Genomic DNA, 24,974 nt, shown 5'->3' with positions numbered 1-24,974 from the left:
TGCACTTGGACAATTTGGGTGCAATTCGTGAATCCCAAATTGATTTATCAATATATGAGGTTTATTCATTTCTTGTGCAATACGTGAATCAAGATTTGATTGTGTTTGTTTGTTCATTTGTTTATTCAAGAGCAATAGTATTCTACACTTTGTTCTTGAAAGTTCATCATTGTTCTTAAGGTTCTTTACCATTGTTGCTCTTCCAATCCTTTTGGCCCTAGAATTCGACCAACATAAGTGTTAGTCAACTTTCCATAAGTTGATTGACTCTCTCTTGCTGCCCTAGCCGAACATCATCTTTTGTCAAGCCAAGTCCAATTCGGCACACACTTGCCATATTGAGACTTGCCTAGCCGCCCACTCTTCTTATTAAAATTAGTGTTCCTATATTTTAGGAATCCTAATTGACCACACCCTTACCATAGCCGGCCATATACACTTATCATTTGAGTTCCAAGAAATTAATTTCACTCAACTACCCAATTCGGCTAACCCTAGCCGCCCAACTCATCACCCACATCCCAAACCCTACCCGCCCATCTTACTTTCCCAAACCCTAAACACTAGTTCCAAGTGACGCCAACCCTAGCTCCACACTAGTGCCGTGCGCCCCTACCATCATCCTAGCCATACCATTCCTTGACCAAATCCCATCATCCCAACACTCATACTAGCCTAAACACTTAACCTCACCATCATCAATTGGCCATTTTGACCATCATTGAACGTTGACTAAGTAAGAGAGGAACAAGGACTCGGTCACTTCAAGACTACCATTAGATTGGCGAACTAAATGTTTGGAGACTAGACTGAGGTCCCTAACACAGCCACTGTAATTGAAGTTGAATTATTTTTATGGGTAAAACATAATGTTCGCATTACTTAAATATTAATATTAGATTTTAAATGATATTACGTAAATAACGTGCGGTATAAATACTTAGAATAACATTACTCTTTGAATTTTTTGAAAGTTTGTTTATTATAATGAATGGAAATACCTAGATTCCTTGTATTTGACTAATTTGATTATTATAATATATTTTATTATTTTAAAAAAACATGATTACTCTGCCATACCAAATTAGCATTTAGTTCACTTGTATATTCTCTGCTTTCCAAGTATCAAACTCATTGCCTTTTGCATCTCCAAAGAGATTCCTTGTTTACTTGTAGGGTTTTTTACTTAACCTACACACATTTTTTTTTTTAATTTTATTTTTTAATTGAACCTACACACACTTTTAATGATATAGTCCTTGCTTGTTTATTTTATTTTTGTCTTCTTGTTGAACCTTTAGGGTTGGGCCAATTTTTGGTTGAATTCCATTGACTGAGCCCAACAACTTAGCAAATAGCAAGGCCGAGCCACCTAAAAATCTAAGGAAGTTTTATTTTATTTTTTACAATTATAAAGACTATCATAACAAATTATATATTTAAATTTATAATTATCTGTAATTTTTAAAGAAATTAATTATGTTGGAAAATTACTTAAAAAAATGAGTTCTGTTACATACAGTCATTTTTGCGTATTGTTTATGCATTTCATTGATATGATTGGTCAAAATAATTATTTATATTAAAAGAAAATGACACAATTAATCGTATTAATGAAATGTGTAAAAAATACGTAAAAATAATTTTATATAAAATTTTTGTAAAAAAACAAAAACAGATAAAAAAAACTAGAATAGTTTATAGAAATACGAGTATACAAGGCCCATATGCACCCTTCCCCAGTCTCACATCGCCTGCTTATTTCTATGGAAATAGAAAGCCCAGGCCCCCATATGCACTTAGCAAAACGAAAGCGCAGATATAGCCTTCCCCGTTCCTGCCTCACCATCACGCGCACGGCGCATCCCCTCTTAAGGACTGCAGTCAAAACGACAGTCACCACGACATTCGTCTCCAAATTAAACTAAAAATAAAAAAACACACACACATCTAATCCAGACTCCCCATGCTGTCGTATTTAATCTAACGTAACGCTGTCGTTTCAAAATGCAAAAATCTTCCTCGATCTGAGATTCCGAGTTCAGCTAAAATCACACCTAGAGCGAACGAAGGCACGCAGAGAGACACACAAAAGTTAAAACACATGGCTCCCTCATCGTCCTTTGCATCATCGAAGGGCATAGTGGTAACGGTGCCAGTGCTCGTACTGGCCGCCTCCGTGGCCGCTATATTCTTGTTCTTCCTCTTGTCGTCTCTCTCCACCTGTAATTGCCCTACGGGGGTGTCCGGTGCCAGCGGCGGTGTCCCCGTTTCCGGCGGTGGTCGCGATGGTGGTGGTGGTCGTGTTGCGGTGTCCACGACGAAGGAGGATGTGGAGTGGGTCAAGGACCAGATCCTAAGTAACGGCCTCCATATGCAAGACAACGTCCTCCGCAAGGGCATCAACCCCCGCACTAGAGCCCAGCAGCTCCAAGATCTCTTACAGTCAGTACTCTCTCTCTCTCTCTCTCTCTCTCTCTGTATGTGGAAGCTGTAAGCGTGAAAAAATTCCAATCTTGTGTGGTGATGAGGAGTAGGCGTGTTGTTTATGCCTAACTGAGTTCGTAGCATGCTTGTTTATTGATTTACATATTCATTCTTTGCCTTTTCAATTCAGTTTTTGGGTTCTTTAGTATGTTCATTATCCGTATTGTCTCTATTGTTGTCTTTTAAATTGTCTCAGTTTGTTTCTTCTCCGTGCGCGTGTTGCGCAGTTGGGAAGTTGGCCCTGCGATTACTGATTTGCGTTTGAGCAGGAAGTTTTAGAAAAAAGGGTGGCTTGGGAAGAAAGAATTCGAAAGACGTGATAATGGGTTCAAAGAAAATGAAGGCTGCGAAGAATAGTAGGGAAAAATGATTGGAGTATATATTCGAAGAGGGCAGAAGGGAAAATGTTAAAAACAATGTGAAATTGGGAGGACATGCAGGGAAATTTGTGTGGAAACCTTTCTGGCGTATCCTGTATCCTCTCTGAACACCCCTTCTCTCTCTCACAAACACACGCATACCTACAAATTATCAGTGTGTTTTTGAAAGTTTTAAATTATTCCTTCCCCCTTATCGCTCTGAAACCATGGTGAGGTTTTTCTGAAATCAGCTTTATGTTTGCACCTGTTTGTGCGCATGTGTATCTTTGGATATTGATTTTGGAATCGTGATATTATTTGCCATAATCTCAGTTAATTATTGCCCTTGTATTTCGATAAGGTTAACTTATGCTTTGTCTGTTTTTATGCTACCATTGGGGTCGGGCAAATGCTTTGGCCTTTGTCTTAGATGGTTATGTAAGGTTGATGGTCTTGGATTCAATTATTTTAAAAAAGATCCTTTGTTTTCTCTGAGGTTCATAATCAAAAACAAGATAATTTTAAAAAAAAAAAACTTAGATCCGTAGGAACCTGATAAAACAAATACAAACTAAGGAATATGTTTAAAAGCTTCTTCTTTTTTTCCTTCCATTTAGTTATGTATGAACCACAGTGGTTATTTTATCTGTTCATATACATATCGATTTCATGTGCGTGAGCGTGGTGTTTGTGTTTTTGGTGCAAGTTTATGTGTATGTGTTTGACATGCATACTAGAGTTTGTACATATCCCTTTTTGTGAGTTTCTGTAACTAGCCTTGCTAAAATTAAATCAAAATGCCTTTTCCAGGTTCAAAGGTATATCACATTATGAAGGATCTGAAGCAAACAACCACACTGCCCTCCCCTGCCCTGGAGAGCTTCTTGTTGAAGAGCACCACAGCAACTATGGTGAACCCTGGGCAGGAGGGCGAGATGTATTTGAGTTCCTCGCTCAATCCACCCACCTCACACCTGACTCACGTGTTCTTGAAATTGGCTGTGGCACCCTCCGAGTTGGCCAACATTTCATTCGCCATCTCAATTCTGAGCATTACAATTGTCTTGAAAGAGACGAGCTCTCTCTGATGGCTGCATTTAGATATGAGCTTCCTTCACAAGGGCTCCTATACAAGCGCCCTTTAATTGTGAAAGGCGAGGATATGGATTTAACTAGATTTCCAGGAGTTGTGTATGATTTGATCTATGCTAGTGCTGTCTTTCTTCATATGCCTGATAACCTTGTATGGACTGGATTGGAACGCTTAGCTAGGCAACTGAAACCTTATGATGGGCGAATCTTTGTGTCCCACAACATAAAGTTCTGTTCCCGACTGGGAGGAGACGAGTGTACGAAGCGGCTCACGACTATGGGGCTCGAGTATGTAGGGAAGCATACACATGATAGCTTGCTTTTTAATCACTACGAGATCTGGTTCGAGTTTAGGCGGTCAAAGGCGTAGGAGTTGGGACTTTATGAATTCAATTTCTCTTGAATGTTGTCGTTCTAATTTGGGAGCACACTTCAATGATTGGCCTCTAACTACTGCAACCGGAAAGTTCAAGTAAGGTCCAGTCTTCAACTTCCTGTTGATAAATTGTATGAGGAAGACGGAGGAGTAACAAATTAATGGGCTTCACCTTAGCAGTTCATGAGCTATGGTGCAAAATTGAACCGGTCTTGTATTTAATTATTTTTCCTTGTATTCAGTCTGTTTTGTATTTTGAAGTAGTCGAAGTATTCATTGCAATTTGTAACTTAGGTCAGGTGTGTGGAATTGTCAAGTTATGTAATGTCTAAAAAAGATGTATTGGTTTCTGTTCCATAAAGTATTCAACTTGTATGCTTATTAAAACTATGTATTTTTTTGCTTCTCTATTCAAAAAAGTTATAAAACAATGAAATTTGTTTTCAGAAAGAGTAATTCTAGATAGAGTTGTAGGTTGTGTAAGTCGTTTTTTTTTTTTTGAAAAAAAGTAGAGTTTATTATTAAAAAATTAAAATTTTTATGTGAATTATATATATATATATATATTTTTAAAAAGAATGCACGTTTATGTACTAATAACTTAAAATATTATTTCTGTAACGAAATACATAGTTCTATTTAAAGAGTGGAAAAGTAGATTTGGATCATGAAACGGCGTCGTTTCTATCGTTTTAAATCCTCTCAGCTGAAAACGCTAAACCCCGACGCTGAACCAGTAGAGAGAGAGAATGCCTCGTTCGCGAATCCTTACCAGCACTTGCAACACATTCTCTACCTTCTCATTCTCCCCTTTCCCCTCTTGCTCCGCATACCGTAACCTAACTCTGTCACAGCACCGCTCGATCTTCTCCACGGTGCAGCTCCAGAGTTCATGGATGGACAGGATCAAAGGGGTCTTCACCGGGCAGAAGACCAGCCCGGGAGAACCCCAGCTCAGCTCCGAATCGTTCACGCTTCTCCGTGAGTCCCATATCATCCTTGTCCTTCCGGCTATTATTGCTTTCTTGTTGTTTGCTATTGATGTTCTTCACATTTTGGTTATTCTTGATCCCTTTATTATTCTTGTTGCATAGTGAGCATTTTGGGTTTCATTTCCTTTAACTTTTCATATTTTCCACCAATTTCTTTTTCTTATAATTCAGAAATTCTGATTATGGGTTTCATTATTGTTGTTATCTTCAAATTTGCGAATTTATTCATCAAGTTCCCTTCCCTTTTCCCTGGAATTAGCGTGCTTAGTAACTAGTATTAAGTTTTCGATGTAATCCTAATCAATATGAGTGTTACTGTTATTTGATTGCAGGGTTTGCGGATGAATTGAAGAATGCAAGAACGCTAAGGGCATTCAAGCAATATACGGTGGGTCGAAATAGTGAGGCGACATATTCTGATGCTTTCGAGAAACAGCAAGCTATAGTTCGATATCTTGGAAGCTTCGATCCTACTGGAGAGGTTGGTTTATAAAATATATATATGCCTGCACGTATGTATGCATACATACATATAGTGTTTACAGAAACATAGGGAAGATACCACATCACTAATTACCGCCCCCATTCCCCCATGTTTCTAACTAATTTAATTTAGGAAGTGGGCGTCTGCTACTTTAGCTGGTGAATCATTTTTCTTTTTCCCGTACTTGCAAGAGGCTTGGAATGCAGCTGAAGTATTTGCATCTAGGAATGTCCTACACTGGTTTCATTTCTTTAGTAAGATTTTGTTTGGGTGAATCTTCTCATTTTGTTTTAGGTCCATGTAGAATATCCAAAGCAGTCAAAAACAAGAAGCGGCAAAGCATTGTAATTGCACTATAGCAGACGTAGAGAATACACTCGCGAAGTTTACATGGGCTAAAGAAGCACAAAAGAAGATAGAGAAGTTAAAAGAAGAAGGGAAACCAATGCCAAAGAGCATTGCTGAGGTCTACTTCTCTCATTTTGTCTTATTTTCTTAGCATCTTACTGTCAAATTGTTTACAAGCCTCATTAACTGTGTACCATATGTAAACGTTACTCTTAGTTGGTTCTAAACCGGTAACCTTGGAAAAGATGAGTTGAGAATATGCAGGCCCGACAATTTGTGAATCTGTATTTTAGTCTTTGGAGGGATGCATCACAAGCTGGGGTCTGTTTGCTGGCTAAGTACCACCTCTTGAGTGATGCCTAGATTTTCTTTGTGCCAGTACAGGAGGTACTAGGCCCATATGATGAATAGTAATATGATTGCCTCTATTAAAAAGAATAGAGTACCGATTGGCAGTATAAACTATTGGATACAAGAGGAAAGAAAATAGGGAGCGCACGTTGGAGGAACTTTGAAATCTTTTTGTGTGCACCTTGTTGCTTTGGTTTTCTACCACTGTGCTCAATGGAACTAGTGTTCATGATATTTTCCTGTTTTCTTTTTCAGGTTCCTAGAATGTATTTAGGTGTTTTCTTTTGTACACTCCTTGTGTACATGGGCATCGCCTATTTCATTTGTATTAACATATTAACTAAGTTTTCTTACTCATTAAAAAAAAACAAGTGAGGAAAAAAATGGGGTGGATGGTTGAAGTTCATTAAATCTCTGATGGGAAATCCTATAGAAGACTGTGGTAGGTCTTTCTGCCTTCTCCTTCTCCCCAACCTCCATGGTATTTCATCATTGCCTATCTGTTTGCTGGTTAAGAGCTGGTTCAATTTTTCATTATGCTTGGAAACGGAAGGTGAAAATATACTTACAATTACTTGCATGTTATGATCTGTAGGTGCAAAAGCTTGTGGGTTCAACCCCATTGGATCTTGCCAGGTCTAATTTGGCTAAGAGTGGGCAAATAAGTAGAAATGCTCTATGCCCTTGTGGTTCCAAGAAGAGATACAAACGGTACTGCTTCTGTGGTTAAACCTTTTGAGTAATCTTTTCTGCTCTCTTCAGAATGTCATATGGCTTACCAGATTAAGTGATAGATAATGTCTTAAATTTCAGTGGATACTATTCTATTCATGCTATATGTGATAGACTATCATTTAGACTTTTTCTTTCGTGGCTCACTATGCATCTCATTGCTTCAAAGTTTCACTCTCTTTTGATTAGATTGAGTTTGGCATTGGTTCCTTAGAATTCTTTCATTAAGAGGCAAAAAATAAAAATAAAAATTGAAAACTTGATTGACCTGCAGCTCTAAAAGTGGGGTGACATTTTTGCCTCCTGATAATCTAGTGAGCAAAATGACTGCATGTATATATACATATATACATATATATATATATGCATACATGTAATCACCTTATTTTCTTCCCATATTTTTGTTATGAAGGTGCTGTGGAAAGGATTAAAGGTGGAAAGGATTGAAGGACTTTGAAAACTAAAATTTTACAGCAAAAGGAACTGTGCTTCAAGTGTTGGATATGAGAGGTGCCACAGAGAAGCAACATACATTTGCTGACTTAAATAATTTCTCGTTGGAGCCCTTTGATTTCATTCAATTTGTTATATAAACCTGCAGACCCTCATATTTGCTGTCAGGGAACAGATGATTGGATGGGTTTTTTTTAACCGAATTAGTTGCTTATGTTAATACATTTTTGTAAGGGAATCGGAAATATATGTTTCGTGGATAAAAACCTTATTCTTCTCCTTTCTTTCTTTATGTGCCTCGTGTCTATCATTGATCGTCTTGGTACCTTCTATATCCGTTGAAGTGACAGTGAGCTCAACTTGCTTATATTCTATCATTCAGTCTCGTTTCTTTCTTTTTCTTTTTCTTTTATTTTTCTTCTGTGGGGGCGGGGGTTGCCAGTTGCATCCCAGAAAAGAAATGTTAAGTATCCACAAAACTAATAAAAGAGTGGGTTTTAGGGATGGGATTATCCAGGTGGGGGGGCTTATTTTGCAAGCCTGTCACGGCAGTATTGACATTCCTGGCTGTACACCTTCTCAGCATACCAAAGCTTGAAGCAGGAAAGATGTCTTATAATGTTCAATATTTAGGTCATGTTTCAGTAGGCTGGCCGAGAGTCCCAGGAATGGTTATATGATTTCTCATGCAATAAAGCATGCATGTATGGAGTATGGTTGTTCTATAATGACCTGTCGCTTGTGCAGTATATGACCAACCACACATAAACAGAGAAGGAAACAGAGCTTGATGAGAACAGAATAATGGTCATTTTCATATAATTTGAAGAGGAGTGTTATAGCTGCAAAGAGATTACATAAAAATGAATTTATAAATTGACGTAATTTTATGTGATTCATCAAATTTGCTTTCTAATAAAAATAACTTTACAATCTGACAAATCATATCAAACCATATCAATTTATGAGATTATTGTTGTGAAATCACTTTATGGCTGAAGTATTTCTCTAATTCGAAACATTTCTATCTGATGCTTCACTAAAGTGGTGGTTGAATCCTCAAAAAGGCAGTCGTTGGTGCTGTCCATTGTACCCCCACCAAACGGCTTACTCATCGTGCGGTATATAAAGACCCGAGTATTTAATGTAAAAGTCCACCCATTTGCAGCTTTGCTAGTGATCCTAGTAATAAAAATATCCAAAGACAATATACATGGTACTTTATAATGTTTACTTATTAGACAACAACCAAAAAAGACAAGGTTATCCTCGAGAGAAAGTGAAAATTAGGCACAAGGGCACATTTGAGGTCTACTTAAATTATCTAGTCTTTGTGAAGCTACTTTAAGTTAGGTATATATGGTCCTCCACTTTCTTATGGATCACATGCCTACGTCCCTACAAGAATACTGCTTATTTGTGATCAGTTATTTCCTGCAAAAATGATTATTTCTAACTAAAATGAGTCTGTTTTTGTCTCAAATGATCATTCTCGTTGCAAATAATTTGTCACAAATGCTCTTTTTTTGTAGTGGCTTGCATTCCAAACCAAAACATATAATTGGCAAATTTTCCTTGCATTTGGATATGGAAGTTGAGGAGCTAAAATAGAGCCAAAATGACAAATCGACAATTGCGAACCGAATAAAAACTTGTCTAAAAAGAGTTAAAAGGGCTTTACATTTTTTGCTTCAACCTATCCATACAAGAAAAATATGTCCCCACAAAACATATCACACTCTTATTAAATGATTCTTCAATGATCACTCTAATTTGACAGAGAGATATATCATCATTAGAATAATTTTAACTAATTCTCGCAACATACCATGACTTTTGTACACACATATCTCCTCATTGGTGGATAGACAAGATATAAGGGTTCCCCAACTGCCTATACCGAGAGCATAGAGCACCACATTTATCATCAAAGATGGCAAAACTCTTTACCTTCTACTTTCTCCTTCTCATCCTCGTCATCATCTGTGGTAAATGTTTCAAACTTATTCATTTCTCCATTTTAATTTATATGATTCATTTGATTTTCCTTTGCAAATCAAACCTAAGGTCTTGGATTTCCTTTTACATATAAAGATACAGGAGCTTAATCGTGGAGATTGGGCATATCTAATCATGTCATGTATGACTGAATGATACTCATGTCACATCTCATCATCCAATCTTGTGCACATGCTCTCTTCAAGCCTAGAAGTCTGGAAAAACCGAATTAATCAACCTTTAATGATAATGGGATCATGATGCTATAGAGTATAGATGCATTTGTGTGATTCCATTATTGTTTTTGCTAGATCCTTGCTACCTTTACGTGCTTACAACATTAAATATGAAGCCCTTATATAGGGGGAGATCTTATATTTGACATCTTGAGACCTTGCATTTTCCTCAGATATTGCAGCTCTAAATGGAGACCAAAAAAGAGAACTTTTTAAAGGGTTTTCTCACTGAAAGCATGCAAATAGCATGCTGATATTAGTGTCCGATGGTGGTAATAAAACAAACTAGAGGTTCTCTACTTCCAACTTTCAGTGAAAAACCCTTTTTTCAGTTCCACTATGATAGTTCTAAAAGAAAATGCAAGACCAACCAAATCATCCCTTTTTTCATAAGATCTATCCAACATAGGCATAAGTTGCTTCGAAGATTAATTAATTAATGAGTATTCCAATACTTTTGGACTTGCAGATAAGAGAATGGTACCCATGGCAGAAGCAAAAGATTGCCATAAAGTTTGGAACTGCAAGGGAGGAAACCATTGCTGGGAAGACTGTAGAAATCGATACAATGGAAAGGGAATGTGCGACTTATACACTGCACCGGGTGTTCCTAAACAGTGCTTTTGTGCATTCAAGTGTTGAATAAACTCCACCAACCAAACCTCTTGTCGAGTTTAGTTCAATGAATAAACATTAATATACTTTAGTATATGTTATGTTAGAAAGAAGGTACCGTTTATGAGTGATTTCTTCTAAAATTTTCGTTACACAGTTATCTATTCTGTATTTCATGGTAAGTGAGAAAAATCACTTCCTTAGGTTGCGTTTAGATGTTAAGATGATCAATATTTTGTGAGTCCTATTGAGATGTGTTTGAATGTAAATATGTTGATATATGTGTTTGAATATATGAAATAAATTGAGATGAATTTAACTTTTTTTTATGAGAAGTTAAAAAAATAGTGAATCCCATCAATAATTAGTTTGAAATGAATTGAGATCACTTTAACAACTAAACATAGCTTTTAATCTCTTGGATTTAGGGTGTGACAGTTATGCTCATACAAAACCATGCACACAAAAATTTACTAACGGTCGATATGTAGTCCCACATGGGAAAAGTAATAATGTAGGGAGATTAGTTTGGGTCTATAAAAGTAAGGCAAGCAGGAAGGAGAAACATACTTACCTGGACGGGGTCAATGGGTGATCAAGAAGGCCCATGGCCTAGGCTAGTGACCTCCATTGCACTCAGGAGGGGTGCTCGCCTAAGGTCTGCCCAAGTGGCAGAGCCTACGTCATAATTTGTGGCAGTGGGGGCCTGCGTTCGCGCGGCCCCTGCCTATTTCCATTTCAAAGATCTTCAGAAACTTCATATTTTGTTATTAGTCTACAGGAAGAAAGCGAAGGGAAGACTACTCGCTAATGTTACTGATCACATGCTCATGCATCACCATATCGCTCGCTACATAGGCCTACATACATTAGTTCTACAACACTGAGCTCCAAGTCTTCTGCAACAGATTATTTTACTTCCTGATAAAACCTTAAATCCCTGTGGCTGCAACATCTCTAACTGCTATCTGATCTCATCATAACCAGGGACAGAAACAGAACTCAAGCCTTTATCCAGTCTCAAGGTTGCTTTCCCCATTCAGTCTTAGATTGTCTGTTTTCATGGCCACGGTTTCCCATATGACTAAGTAAAGCTTTCACGTAGCACTTTATGCAGATTGCCCCGCATTGGATAGATAAATATGAATGAAGACATGTATCATGATCAAGCAACAAATGAAAGTGAGGAGCCACTTCATATTTATATATATATATATATATAGCTAACTTATCTGATGGGGTCAATGGGTGATAAGGAAAGGCACATGGCCTAGTTTGGTGACCTCCATTTCACTGCACTTAGGACTCGTCATGGCCTCTAGGTGGTAGAAGTTAAGATAATAGGTTATAAACAATTTAATATTTCAACATGTTTTCCATACTCTGGAATAATGCCGAACCCAACAAGCTAACCTAGTTTTAATTTCCAGAAACCAACATTTTTGTAACGAATAATGCTATCATGTCTCCTCAATTTGTCCTCTCATTTTTTATCGCTCATGCATTTAATTTTTTTTTCTTAATAGTTAAGAAAGTAACTATTAAGATATTTCTATTTTTTTTATTTTTTAAAAATGTTTAAATATATTTAAAAAATGTTTGAAATAAAAAGAAAAAAATAAAAGAAAAGTGCAATTGGCACTAAGCGGGAGGAGTCACTTGGAGGCGGTAGAGTAGCACCGCTCTTTTGTAACATAGGCTTTGTCACCCGCCATTAGCGTTGTCTTTGTTGTAATGGAGATTGATTCATCGAGGATTTCCATTCGTCCATTCAAGCTAACGAACGTGGATGATTTCTTGTTATGGGCAGGTGATGATCACTTAATAGCATGTATTATTTTTTTATTAGATTGTCTGTGTTCATGGCCATGCATGTGACTAAATATTTTGAGCACCATATTAAACCTTATCTTGTGCATTTTATGCAGATTGTCCCACATTGGATAAGTAGAAGACAATGTCTATCTCCATCAAGAAATGAGAAGTGATCAGATCCACTTCGTAGCTAAATTATCTGGATGGGGAGGGTCAGTGGGTGACCAGGAAAGGCAGATGGCCCACTTTATAATGAAAGACTAATTAAAACTGGATTTTTTTTGCCGTAAGTTTCTAGTAATAAATAATACTTAATCATCCTCCAAAGTCCAAAGCACAACAATTTTGCTGGGTGCTTCTGCGGAGATCCCTAACATAGGTTCTAAGTGTGAAATATGGAATATAATTTTGAGAGAAATGACAAGGTTGGGGACTCCAATAATATATTCTAGGCAGGAAGACTTGGGAGTCTTCGGGCCTTGATCAAGGTGGTAGAATTCTAGATAGGCTATAAACAAGCTAACATTTGCTATAACATAAACAAGCTAGTCTTGGCGTTATGGAGATTGATTCATCGAGGATTTCCATTCATCCGCTCTGTTAGATGATAAAGGGTAAATAAGCTACATGTCGTTTATGTTTATATTTTTATTCTTTCATTCTTTACTATACACAGCTGTAAATATATATATATTTCCTTTACTTTCTGTTAGTTTGTTAATATTTCCTTTACTTTCTGTTAGTTTGTTATAGATCCACTTGGTATATAGGCTACAGCTTCTACCTTGTTGAATGTAAGAAAACAGTATCAAATATACAGAGGAACTTTTTCCAGAACTTCCAAACGCTCTCTGTTTTTCTTCTTGTTACCAATCACTTACATGGTATCTAAGAGCCGGTGAGAGCAAAATGGAGTTCTCCGAATCACATACTCCACCTGATTCACCAACCCACTCAAATCCCCTTACAAACCCTCCCTCCCGATATCTCAATCTTGCAGATCCTACAAACCCTTACCGTTTAGATCACGGTGATAGTCCTTCAATCACCCTTGTCGCCGATCTACTAACTACCGAAAATTACACAACCTGGTCCCATGCGATGAAACGTGCCTTACGAGCTAAGAATAAGCTAGGTTTCATCGACGACACTTTAACCAAACCCAGTTTTCCCGCTGATCCTTTAATCGACCTCTGGAATCGGTGCAACGACATGGTCGTGTCATGGATTCAAAACTCCATCACTACCTCTCTCAAATCCAGTGTTGCCTTTGTCGACGATGCCTACAAAATTTGGATGGATCTTCATGAGCGGCTGTCTCACCAAAATGGGCCCCGAATCTTCCAATTGAAGAAAGCTTTGGCTTCTCTTTCCCAAGAACATGACTCGGTAAGCATCTATTATAACAATCTCAAAACTTTTTGGGTTGAAATGGCAATTTATGACCCCCTTCCCACTTGTTCCTGTGGCACTATGAAGATTTTTTTGGACCGATCCCAACGGGATTGTGTTCCTTCAATTTTTGATGAGTTTGAATGATAGCCATTCTCCAATTCGTGACTAGATCATGCTACTAGACCCTCTTCCCCCTGTTTCCAAAGTTTTTTTCCTTGTACAGCAACAAGAGCGCCACCACCGAATTACTTCCCATTCCCAACCTTCTAAAACCCTAGCCCTTGCTGTCAAGAAACCGTATACTCCTTCAAAATCATCTCCCACAAATCAAACCAACCCCAGAAAAGACCGCCCCTATTGCACTCACTGTAAAATTTCAGGTCACACTGTGGAAAATTGTTTCAAACTTGGAAATGCCGACCCTCCCCTTTGTACTCATTGCAATATGATTGGTCACTCTATTGAAAAATGCTATAAGCTTAATGGATATCCACTGGGTCACAAATTCCATAACAAACAGCCTCCTAGTTCTCATGCTAATCTTTCTATTGCTCCTAAATCTGTTGGTGTTGGTGAGGATAAGGTGGGTTTAACAAAGCTCCAATATCAGCAGCTGCTAGCTCTACTTCAAACGCAGGATCCTATCTCGGCTAATGTTCTGCATTCCAGTTCCTCAAATCCTGCCTCACAATCCAACATGTCTGGTATACTCAATTGTTTTTCAACACACACACACATGCTTCTTTGAATTCATCAAACACAAATTGGATAATTGACACTGGTGCTACAGACCATATGGTTTGTAGCACCTCCTTGTTTTCTTCTATTCACTCCACGGTTTCATACTCTGTTAAGCTTCCCAATGGAAGTTTAGCATCTGTGACACATATTGGTACAGTCCATTTATCCAATACTATTATTCTCACAGAAGTTCTTTGTGTTCCTTCCTTCAATTTCAATTTAATTTCTGTGCCAAAGCTGACAAAATCAAATAATTGTTATTTCCTCTTCTTTTCTTCTCACTATTTTATTCAGGACCTACATTCTTGGACAACGATTGGGAAGGGTGACCTGTTGCATGGGCTCTACCATTTTCATTGTTCAGCCGTGCCACCTACTGCCCTCACCAATTACTTTTCCATTTATAAACATAAACCACACACAAATCCCATATTTTCTGCTTCTGTTGCACAAAATATCACACCATACAACCTATGGCATTGTCGCCTAGGTCACTTATACAAAAATAGGCTTCAATTAATCAATGATTTCCCTGTAAACACTCACAGATCTCTTACTAATGAAATACCTTGCACTTTGTGTCCTTTGGCAAAATTTAACAAATTACTTTTTCCTGATAGTGCTCATGCTTCTTCTAGAATATTTGAAACCATCCACTGTGATATTTGGGGACCTTCCCCCACTATTGCACACGATGGTTCCAAATATTTCTTAACTATTGTGGATGACTTTTCTCGTTCTACATGGCTTTATTTACTCAAAACCAAGGCTGAAACTCGCAAGTGCATTGAATCTTTCTATAGTTTTATTGAAGCACAATTTAACATGAAACTTAAAATCTTAAGAAGTGACAATGGTGTTGAATTTCAAATGAAAGAATTTTTTAATAACAAGGGCATTATTCATCAAAGAAGTTGTGTGGAAACCCCTCAACAAAATGACATTGTTGAGAGGAAACACCAACATTTATTAAATGTCACTAGAGCCCTCATTTTCCAATCTGGTTTGCCCCATAAATATTGGAATCATGCTATCCTCATAGCAACTTACATCATAAATAGACTTCCCTCACCCATTTTGAACAGCCAGGCACCATATGAAAAACTTTTTCAACAAAAACCAACCTATACTCATATGAGAGTATTCAGATCTTTATGTTTTGCTGCCTCTCTTTCACAAGGCAGAACCAAATTTCAACCTAGAGGTCGAATTTGTGTTTTTATTGGCTATCCTTTTGGCATTAAAGGATATAAACTTTTAGATATTCAAAACAACACCATTTTCATTTCAAGAGATACTATTTTTCATGAATTTGTGTTTCCTTTCCACACCATTAATTCTAACCATTCTCCACCCACAGATTTATCACCAATTTTTTCTCTTAATCCGCCTCCCACATCACAAATTGACTCTCCTTTCTCACCACTCACATCTCCTCCTTTTTTCTCACCCAACGCACATAGCACTTCAACTCCTCCCAACCATCTCTCCACTGCCGAAATTCAATACCCCACACCCCAACCAGCACCTACTCCTGCACCTGTCCACACACTTACACAACCCAACCCATCACCCGACCCTACAACCTCATCCTTTCCTCTCACAAATCCTGCCATTACTTCACAACCTACTCTTAGAAGATCCTCTCGGATTAGAACAGCCCCCCAATATCTCAAGGATTACCATTGTCACCATGTCATGCAGCACCCTTATGAGCAATCAAGTTCCAAGCAGGCTCCTACTTCCAATGGTAAACCCTTCCCTTTATTTCATTGTTTATCTTATCATCAATTTAACCCTGTTTTTCAAGCATTCACCACTTCCATTTCCTTACATACCGAGCCTCATTCTTACAAACAAGCCGTTAAGGACCCTGCTTGGTGTAGAGCCATGGAAGCTGAAATTGCAGCTTTGGAAACAAACCATACTTGGACACTCACTGATCTACCAGCAGGTAAAAGACCAATTGATTGCAAGTATGTTTACAAGGTAAAATTCAATTCTGATGGCACTTTGGAAAGGTTGAAAGTTAGGTTAGTAGCTAAAGGCTACACTCAAGTATAAGGTGTAGATTATGTTGATACCTTCTCACCTGTAGCCAAGATGGTTACTGTCAGATTTTTAATTAGTGTGGCAGCTATTAAAGGCTGGTTTTTACATCATTTTGATGTAAATAATGTTTTTTTGAATAGTGATCTAACCGAGGAAATTTACATGAAAAAACCACTGAGATACACCAAGGGTGAACCTCACCAAGTGTGCAAGCTCCTTAAGAGTCTTTATGGCTTTAAGTAAGCTTCAAGACAATGGAATTTTAAGTTGACATCCTCTCTTCTATCTTTTGGATTTGTTCAATCCAAATCTGATTATAGTTTGTTTACCAAACAAGAAGGAGATTTCTATATTGCTATCTTAGTTTATGTTGATGATATCCTAGTTGCTAGCAATTCAAATACTTCCATCTCCTCTCTTCGAACTTTTCTCAATACTCAGTTCAAAATAAGAGACTTGGGCTGCCTAAGGTATTTTTTGGGTTTAGAAATTGCAAGATCATCCAAGGGCATCCACTTATGTCAAAGGAAGTATGCCTTAGATATCCTTTCAGATTCGGGTATGTTGGGTTGTAAACCTTTAAAACTTCCTTTGGAACAAAATCTCAAACTTAGCAAAGAAACTGGCAATCCCATTTCTAATCCTAGCATTTATAGGAGACTCATTGGGTCCATCTATGTGATGCCTGGGGTTGGAAAAGATCAACGGAGGGGAGAGATTGGATATGCTATAAGTGCAAAGTACTAGGGAAAAGGCATTGCAACAAGGGCTGTGAAGCTGGCCATTTCATGCGTGTTCAAAGAAATGAAGTTTCTGGAGAGGGTGGAAGGATTGGTCTATGCAGAAAATAAAGCATCACAGAGGGTTTTGGAGAAGGCTGGATTTATCAAAAAGGGTCTTCTGAAAAAATATTTCTTTGTCAAGGGGAAGAGTAGGGATATTGTTGTGTATGGAATTTTTAACTAAAGCATAGAATAAATGTTGATTATTGGTCGATTGTGTTAAGTTATGGGTGGGGATAGTACTATGGCATAAAGTGTTATTGGCACTAATTATGTCTTACTATTGTAATGCATGTATGCATGTATACTTTGTTATTCTTGAGTTCAGTTTCTTATTTTTACTACTAATCTCCGAATGAGTAAGCATTGGGTTCATCAAAACTGCTGAAGACACGAAGTCGTGTACACAAGACAGACTCATAAGTTTTCACTGTTCATGAGTCTGTTAATCCTTGTACATGGATCCATGTCTCCATCACGATCCTTTATTTATAGAAAACAGGTAGTCTTGATCAAACATTGTGGGCTGTGACTCTTTAGTTTAGATAATGCAGTCAATCCCCTAGCTAATTGGAATAATACATACATTAGGCCAAAATTACTAGTCATTAAATTGGTTCAAGAGAAGTTTCTGGGAAATTGTTATGTTAGACTAATGAATAAATATTAGTGATTAAACTAAAGAAACAAAGGTTAAGGAGTCCAATAATATATTATTGCAGTAGACTTTGTTGGAGAAAAGGGGCTGCAAAAGAGACAATAGTGAGAGAAAGTTTGCTTCAAGGCACGTTACAATGTCGCTTTCCTTAAGACAATATTCGCTCTCACCAATAACGGTATGCACACGGGGTTACAAGCGAATTTGCCTCTAACATACAATGAAGCCCAGAACAAATCTGTTTGTCTAACTGCGTTATGCACACACAAAATTAGACCCCGAATACCCTCAGATTTTGCTATTCAACCAAGAAATTAGAAATCTGTTCTCTCGAGATCAAACAGTTTATAACATGTTCTAACAATATGAAGAAGTGAAAAACTTGGGAGAGAGAGAGTTCGAAATTCTATTCTGTATACTCAAATGGCAGGCCAATGGGTCTATTTATAGATGATCAAATGTTTTAAACAAAAAGTTATTACTTTTCGTAATTCTGAAAACTATTCGGAATAGGTACATATATTATGCCTGTTGCTATATGACACAACAGTTGGACTTAGTCCAATGGTCGCCTGGCTTCCGTTTCAACTGGATGACACCAGTTTGAATCACTGCGTGCACGCATTGGGAATTTAATTTTTCTTTCCAATGCGTTGCATCGCCTCGCGCATGGAGCCCCTCTGTTAGGGACCCTGGTCAAGTCCCTAAACACTATGTCCTCCTCGCATAGGATTTCCTTGTGATGACCGAGAGCCAGTTCCTCTCTTGCTTGGTTCACGAACAAAGGTTGCCAAAGTGGCAATTTTGGTAGGGTGAGGTTAGGTGTTAGGGCTTGGCTTGACGTGTGAGAGTGCAATGGTTGATAGAGGCCCACGGCAATAGAGGGATGTCGGAGGGAAGATGGAATTAGGGTTGCCGAACTCTCTAGGGGAAATTAGGGTTGGCGCCAAGGTGCATGGGGGCTAGGGTTTCAGATGGCTAAGGCAACTAGGGTTGTTGAAAATGGTGGGGTGAAGGGATTATGGAAAGATTCCTAAGGGATATGAATCTTGGAGGATTCGGTGGAGCTAGTTAGAATAGTCAAAGTTGACTTGAGTGATTTATGAGAGTTGAATTAGGGTGGACAAGATCCCTAAAAGGAAAGTGTTTCCTTTTGGAGGATGGAGGGTTTCGGCTAGGGCAATTTGTGATGGAAGCAAGGCAATTACGGGGATGCCGAATATGGAAGTAAGGATATGGCTAGGGTTTTGTGGGAGTGGCGGCAAGACTATTTATGGAAGTTGGATTAGGGCAAACACTATGGTGGGCGACACTAGGTGTTTGGATGGATCAAATGAGGCAATTGAGATGGTTTCGGCAATGAACAATGGATGAACACAATGTATTCTCAAGAACAACTCAAGAATAATTCAAGAACACTTCATGCAAATAATAAGATCAATGTAGAGGAAATAGGGAACAAGAGAATGAATGAATAATACTCATAAGATAGATAAACCGAATCACACTTATTCACGAATTGCAAAGTGTGATTCTCTCCTTATAGATTCACGAATTGCATCCCAAAGAGCCCAAATGCTAAGCACCGAAAGAGTTGATCTCAAGAACAAAGTTGTCCCAAAAGGAATTTGTCAAAAGATGTAAAAGAAAAGACTAAGGGTCCTATTTATAAGAGTTACAATTTGGAAATCCCCATTAGGTCACTTGCAAATAATAATTAAATAAAATAAAAGAAATAAAATAGATAAGGCCATGGACCTATCTTGGCCGTGACATGCATGGCCCATGGTGGGCTAGAATGGTGCATGGTTGTCTTCGGGTTGGACCATGGCTAGGTGGCACAACATGGCTTGTTAATGGTCATAGCATAATGCCATGCACGGCTTGCTGATGGGCATGCCTGGCGCCATGCAAGGCCTGATGGTGATGAGCCATGCGTGTGTGTTGCATGGCCCAGGCTGGTGGCCTGGGCGTTGGACTGCAAGGCATGGGCTGGAGCCATGCACTGGATGGCATGCCTGGTGGGCATGCCACTGGCCTGCTCCGCAAGGCAGGGGCTGGAGCCGTGCACTGGATGGCATGTCGTGATGCATGCCACTAGCCTCGCTGGTGTGCGGCGTGGGGGGCATGCTGAGGCGTGCGCAGGGGCTTCCGCGCAGGTGTGTGCGCAAGGGCGTGTGCAGTGGCGAGCGCAGGCTCATGCGCATGGGGCTGCGCACATGCGCGTGCGCTGGCTTGGGCGCGTGCGGGGTCATGCGCAGGGCGTGTGCTGGCGCACACGCACTAGTGTGCGGTCACTAACCTCGTTGGCCTGCATGCTGGGCGCCTCGTGTGTGTCAATGCACGGGCCAAGGCATGCGTGTAGGCTAGCCGTGACGCTGTCCTTGCCTTCCAAAGGCCATGTCGAGACTTGTTCCGAGGCCACTTTCCTAGGGGTTTTAACACCCTCATCGCAGCGCCTCGTGCACGCCCGCATCAGTGCGTCGCACCCATGTAGCCCATGCATTGCATGCCTCTTGGAGCTTTGCTTCTCACGTGAAGAGAAATTAAAAACCCTTTCATAAAAGGGGTGACTCGAACTCATGCTTTCAGAGTAAACCCATGGCACTAACACCACCAAGCTAGTGATTGCCTTATGAAGGCTTGTAGACCCAATAATTTTATAACCATAAGCTATTGCTTATAAACTTTCCTTAATTCCTCTATTTCTAAAATAATTCACAACTTCTAAAAATAAATTCCCAAAATATTATTAATAATAAATATTATATATATATATATTATTTTGAAAATATTTCCAATAGACTTGGAGTCATCATAGCTCATCAGTGGTGTCTGCTATTTCTCGAGAAGAAGGATCACTTGATGGTAAAGAGTATTCCAAAGAGGGTCATGCTGCTCCTCAAATGTTGTCTGAGTTTTTCTTCTTCACATGATTTTTTGGGACAATTAATTAGCTTTTTCCATATAAAAAACTACGCTTCATTGTCAAATTATAGCATGCTTTACTATTCAAATATATTCTAAGCAGGCAGAGTATTCCATCATAAGTCCTCTATACTCCTAAATATATATCGCTTAACCAAATAGATTCTGATCTTCATTTCATTCAAAAACCTCCTACCCGCTTATAACATGGTTGGGATATATCAAAATTTCAGCAAAAATGAACAAATCATATCACCCAAACGATAAATATACTTCACCCTTTGTTTATTAAATCTCTAGATCAACTCTTTTCCTTAGAAAAAGATAAACATAACTAAAATATAGGGTCATCAACAGTCAAATTCCAACAAAAGATAAGAGGAAGAATAACACCATGTAACAGGTACCACTTTGCCATGTAGTCAATCATAAGAAGACAGTGAGTGTGACTTGACATTCAAAAATAGGATGTTCATCCCCTTTAGCCTTTTACACTGTCTCTGTCTGCTCTCTCAATGGTTCCATCTTCTAGCTAAGTACAAAGTATATGCCTGTGAGTCGACATCATAGCAAAGTCTTGAGCCTACTTTGTGCAACTTGTTGCTAAAAGCGACTCATGCAGCCTAGTTCTGCAACTTGCTGAAAACCATTGTCCTGTACACATCCAAATAGCCGGTTGAGCTACTGGCGGCTTCTCTATTGCATCAAATGCAAATATGTTGGAAATATTTTCAAAATAATTAATTATATATTATATTTATTAATAATATTTTTGGATTGATTTTGGAAGTTGTGAATTATTTTGGAAAAAGAGAATATATGGAAAGTTATAACATTTATAATAGTTTGGGACAACATTCTAACCATAAACCTTTGATTGGCATAGTGGTATTGTAGCTTCCCATTTAATGGCACCATGGGATGGGTTCGAATCACACCTCTTGCTTGGGGGGATTAAGGGGCGTGCGCGCTAGGCACAAGCAGCGAGGCGCTGCAATGCTTGGAAAATTGAAAAATAAAACTCACAAAACGCACCCACCGTGACTCAAACTGGTCCCAACCGGTTGGAGATAAAACTCACAAAACGCACCCACCGTGACTCAAACTAGTCCCAACCGGTTGGAGAAGAAGCAAGGCAACCATTGGTCTCAGTCCAACGTTGCGTCTTATGGCTATAGGCACAATATATGTACCTATTCCGAACAGTTATCAGAATTACGAAAAGTAATAACTTTTCGTTCATAACCTTTGGTCATTTATAAATAGACTCATTGACCTGCCATTTGAGTATCACAGAATATAATTTCGAATTCTCTCTCTCTCTCTCTCTCTCAAGTTTTTCACTTATTCATATTATTGGAATTTGTTAGAATTTGTTTGCTCTCGAGAGAACAAATTTCTAATTTCTTGGTTGAATAGTAAAATTTGAGGGTATTCGAGGTCTAATTTTGTGTGTGCATAACGCAGTTAGACAAACAGACTTGTTTTGGGCTTCATTGTATCTTGAAGGCAAATTCGCTTGTAACTCGTGTGCATACCGTTATTGGTAGGGGCGAATATTGTCTTAAAGAAAGCGACATTGTAACGTGCCTTGAAGTAAACTTTCTCTCACTATTATCTCTTTTGCAGCCCCTTTGTACCAACAAAATCAGCATTATGAAGTAGTAATTTTGAATGGAACCACGACTTCTTAATATTGCTCTATAAATATGAGCCTAATCCTTACATTAAATCATAGCAAGCATCTATCACACACTACCAAGTCCAAAGCTCTATCTCATATTTTTCAGGTGTGATAAAATGGCGATGCCTATTGATATCACTCTCCGGCCGTTCAAAATCTCTGATGTGGATGATTTTATGGGTTGGGCTGGTGACGATAATGTGACGCTCTATTGTAGATGGGATACCTACACCTCTAGGGATGATGCTTTGGACTTCTTAGAGGAGGTCATTAGTTCTCACCCTTGGTATAGAGCCATTTGCACTAATGATGACCATCCGATTGGGTCCATCTATGTGATGCCTGGGGTTGGAAAAGATCAACGGAGGGGAGAGATTGGATATGCTATAAGTGCAAAGTACTGGGGAAAAGGCATTTCAACAAGGGCTGTGAAGCTGGCCATTTCATGTGTGTTCAAAGAAATGAAGTTTCTGGAGAGGGTGGAAGGATTGGTCTATGCAGAAAATAAAGCATCACAGAGGGTTTTGGAGAAGGCTGGATTTATCAAAGAGGGTCTTCTGAAAAAATATTTCTTTGTCAAGGGGAAGAGTAGGGATATTGTTGTGTATAGTAGCTTTGTTGACGAGTATAGATAGTGTTGCTTGGTAATTGTGTCAAGGAATGTGTAGTGATATCATTTGGTGCTAAAACTGTAACCAACTATTATTCTATCAGTGAAGTTTAACGTAATTTAGCCTCCAAATATTTTGTTACTTTATTTGAAGTACCTAGCCATCTTTGCATCTTTTTTAATGACTTGATGATGTCTCCTTGAATGAATCTGGCATAAGTTGATTGCCAGATCTCAAAAAGCATCCACCAAAATTTCTTATTGTATGTAGAGAGAAATAGGGTCAACAAAATGAAGAGGAGAATTTGAGGGCAACAAGGAATTGCCAAAAAGCTGTGAAGTTGACCATTGCGTGTGTTCATGGTAATGAAGTTATTGCATAGATAAAGTCACATGATTGGTTTTGGTTCTAGCATAAAACAAAGAATCACATAAATTATTGGAGGAGAAGGTAGGTTTACTAAAGAGAGTCTTTTTTAAAAAAAATATATCAATGTCAAGGGAAAGAGTAGGGATATTGTTGCGTGTAGTTAAGGATATAATATAAATAATTAAATCTATTTCTTCTCATTTGTTTAAATTTTTGGAATAAGTGATTTTTTTTCATTCCTAGAGAATGAATATATCTCATATATAAGAAAGCAATTCCATGGTAAAGGGATATATAAACGTATTAGTAAGATAAAAAAATAGACTTAACATATTTCAAATGAAAAAAAAAATTTGTTTTTGACTTTTCTTTAAAATAAACATATTAGGTCTTATAGTAAACAGTGGATTTAAAAACATAAGTTAATTTGATGATAGGCAGGCATGGAATGATGTTGACAAATTAATAACTAGGGACCAAATGGATGGATACAACACCTCATGGAGGGGAGACCAAAATAAATTGTGATATGACAATGAATCAATATTAGTGATTAAACTAAAGAAACAAAGGTTGAGGAGTCCAGTAATATATTATTGGCAGTAGACTTGGAGTCATCATAGCTCATCAGTGGTGTCTGCTATTTCTCGAGAAGAAGGATCACTCAATGGTAAAAAGTATTCCAAAGAGGGTCATGTTGCTCCTCAAATGTTGTCTGAGTTTAGCTTCTTCACATGATTTTTTGGGACAATTAATTAGCATTTTCCATATAAAAAACTACGCTTCATTGTCAAATTATCGCATGTTTCACTGTTCAAATATATTCTAAGCAGGCAGAGTATTCCATCATAAGTCCTCTATACTCCTAAATATATATCGCTTAACCAAATAGATTCTGATCTCCATTTCATTCAAAAACCTCCTACCCGCTTATAACATGGTTGGGATATATCAAAATTTCAGCAAAAATGAACAAATCATATCACCCAAACGATAAATATACTTCACCCTTTGTTTATTAAATCTATAGATCAACTCTTTTCCTTAGGAAAAGATAAACAGAACTAAAATATAGGGTCATCAACAGTCAAATTCCAACAAAAGATAAGAGGAAGAATAACACCATGTAACAGGTACCACTTTGCCATGTAGTCAATCATAAGAAGACAATGAGTGTGACTTGACATGAAAAAAAAGGATGTTCATCCCCTTTAGCCTTTTACACTCTCTGTCTCTGTCTGCTCTCTCAATAGTTCCATCTTCCAGCTAAGTACAAAGCATGTGTCCGTGAGCCGACATCTGGTGCAAACTCTTCTGATTCAACCTCACGTTGATAGCCAAGAAGAAGAAAATAAAACAAATACAGAGTCTCTCTGCAAATTGGAATCTCTCCAAAAAAAATCAGTAACGTCAAAG

At 38.2% G+C, this 24,974-nt stretch overlaps 3 protein-coding genes and 1 non-coding gene across 5 annotated transcripts; all 4 read left to right on the top strand.

The window, feature by feature from the left end:
• The first annotated feature begins 2,014 nt into the window (after window positions 1-2,014).
• On the top strand, window positions 2,015-4,721 carry LOC109002188. Its single transcript, XM_018979833.2, has 2 exons — window positions 2,015-2,445; window positions 3,657-4,721. The coding sequence occupies exons 1-2, from the start codon at window positions 2,105-2,107 to the stop codon at window positions 4,306-4,308; spliced, it is 993 nt and encodes a 330-aa protein (XP_018835378.2). The 5' UTR covers window positions 2,015-2,104; the 3' UTR covers window positions 4,309-4,721.
• A 311-nt stretch (window positions 4,722-5,032) lies between these two features.
• LOC109002190 (protein translocase subunit SecA-like) lies at window positions 5,033-7,962 on the top strand. The gene is made up of 5 exons (XM_018979838.2): window positions 5,033-5,295; window positions 5,639-5,787; window positions 6,095-6,256; window positions 7,085-7,200; window positions 7,634-7,962. Exons 1-5 carry the CDS (start codon window positions 5,064-5,066, stop codon window positions 7,650-7,652), a joined length of 678 nt encoding a protein of 225 aa, XP_018835383.1. The 5' UTR covers window positions 5,033-5,063; the 3' UTR covers window positions 7,653-7,962.
• Window positions 7,963-11,089: 3,127 nt separating this feature from the next.
• LOC118343890 lies at window positions 11,090-11,250 on the top strand. Its single transcript, XR_004797677.1, has one exon. It is a non-coding gene; the product is annotated as a U1 spliceosomal RNA (small nuclear RNA).
• Window positions 11,251-13,170: 1,920 nt separating this feature from the next.
• On the top strand, window positions 13,171-23,384 carry LOC108997591 (uncharacterized N-acetyltransferase p20-like). Of its 2 annotated transcripts, none has more exons than XM_035695553.1 (2): window positions 13,171-13,727; window positions 22,685-23,384. In XM_035695553.1, exons 1-2 carry the CDS (start codon window positions 13,720-13,722, stop codon window positions 23,211-23,213), a joined length of 537 nt encoding a protein of 178 aa, XP_035551446.1. In that variant the 5' UTR covers window positions 13,171-13,719; the 3' UTR covers window positions 23,214-23,384. The 2 variants fall into 2 exon arrangements, with proteins under 2 accessions (XP_035551446.1, XP_018829485.1); XM_018973940.2 differs by lacking the exon at window positions 22,685-23,384 and adding an exon at window positions 17,183-17,538.
• Window positions 23,385-24,974: the final 1,590 nt, after the last annotated feature.

Source organism: Juglans regia, chromosome 11 (assembly GCF_001411555.2).
Source record: "Juglans regia cultivar Chandler chromosome 11, Walnut 2.0, whole genome shotgun sequence".
NCBI classification, from domain to species: domain Eukaryota; kingdom Viridiplantae; phylum Streptophyta; class Magnoliopsida; order Fagales; family Juglandaceae; genus Juglans; species Juglans regia.
Note: the sequence above shows the minus strand (reverse complement) of the source record. Positions and strands in the feature narration are given on the sequence as shown.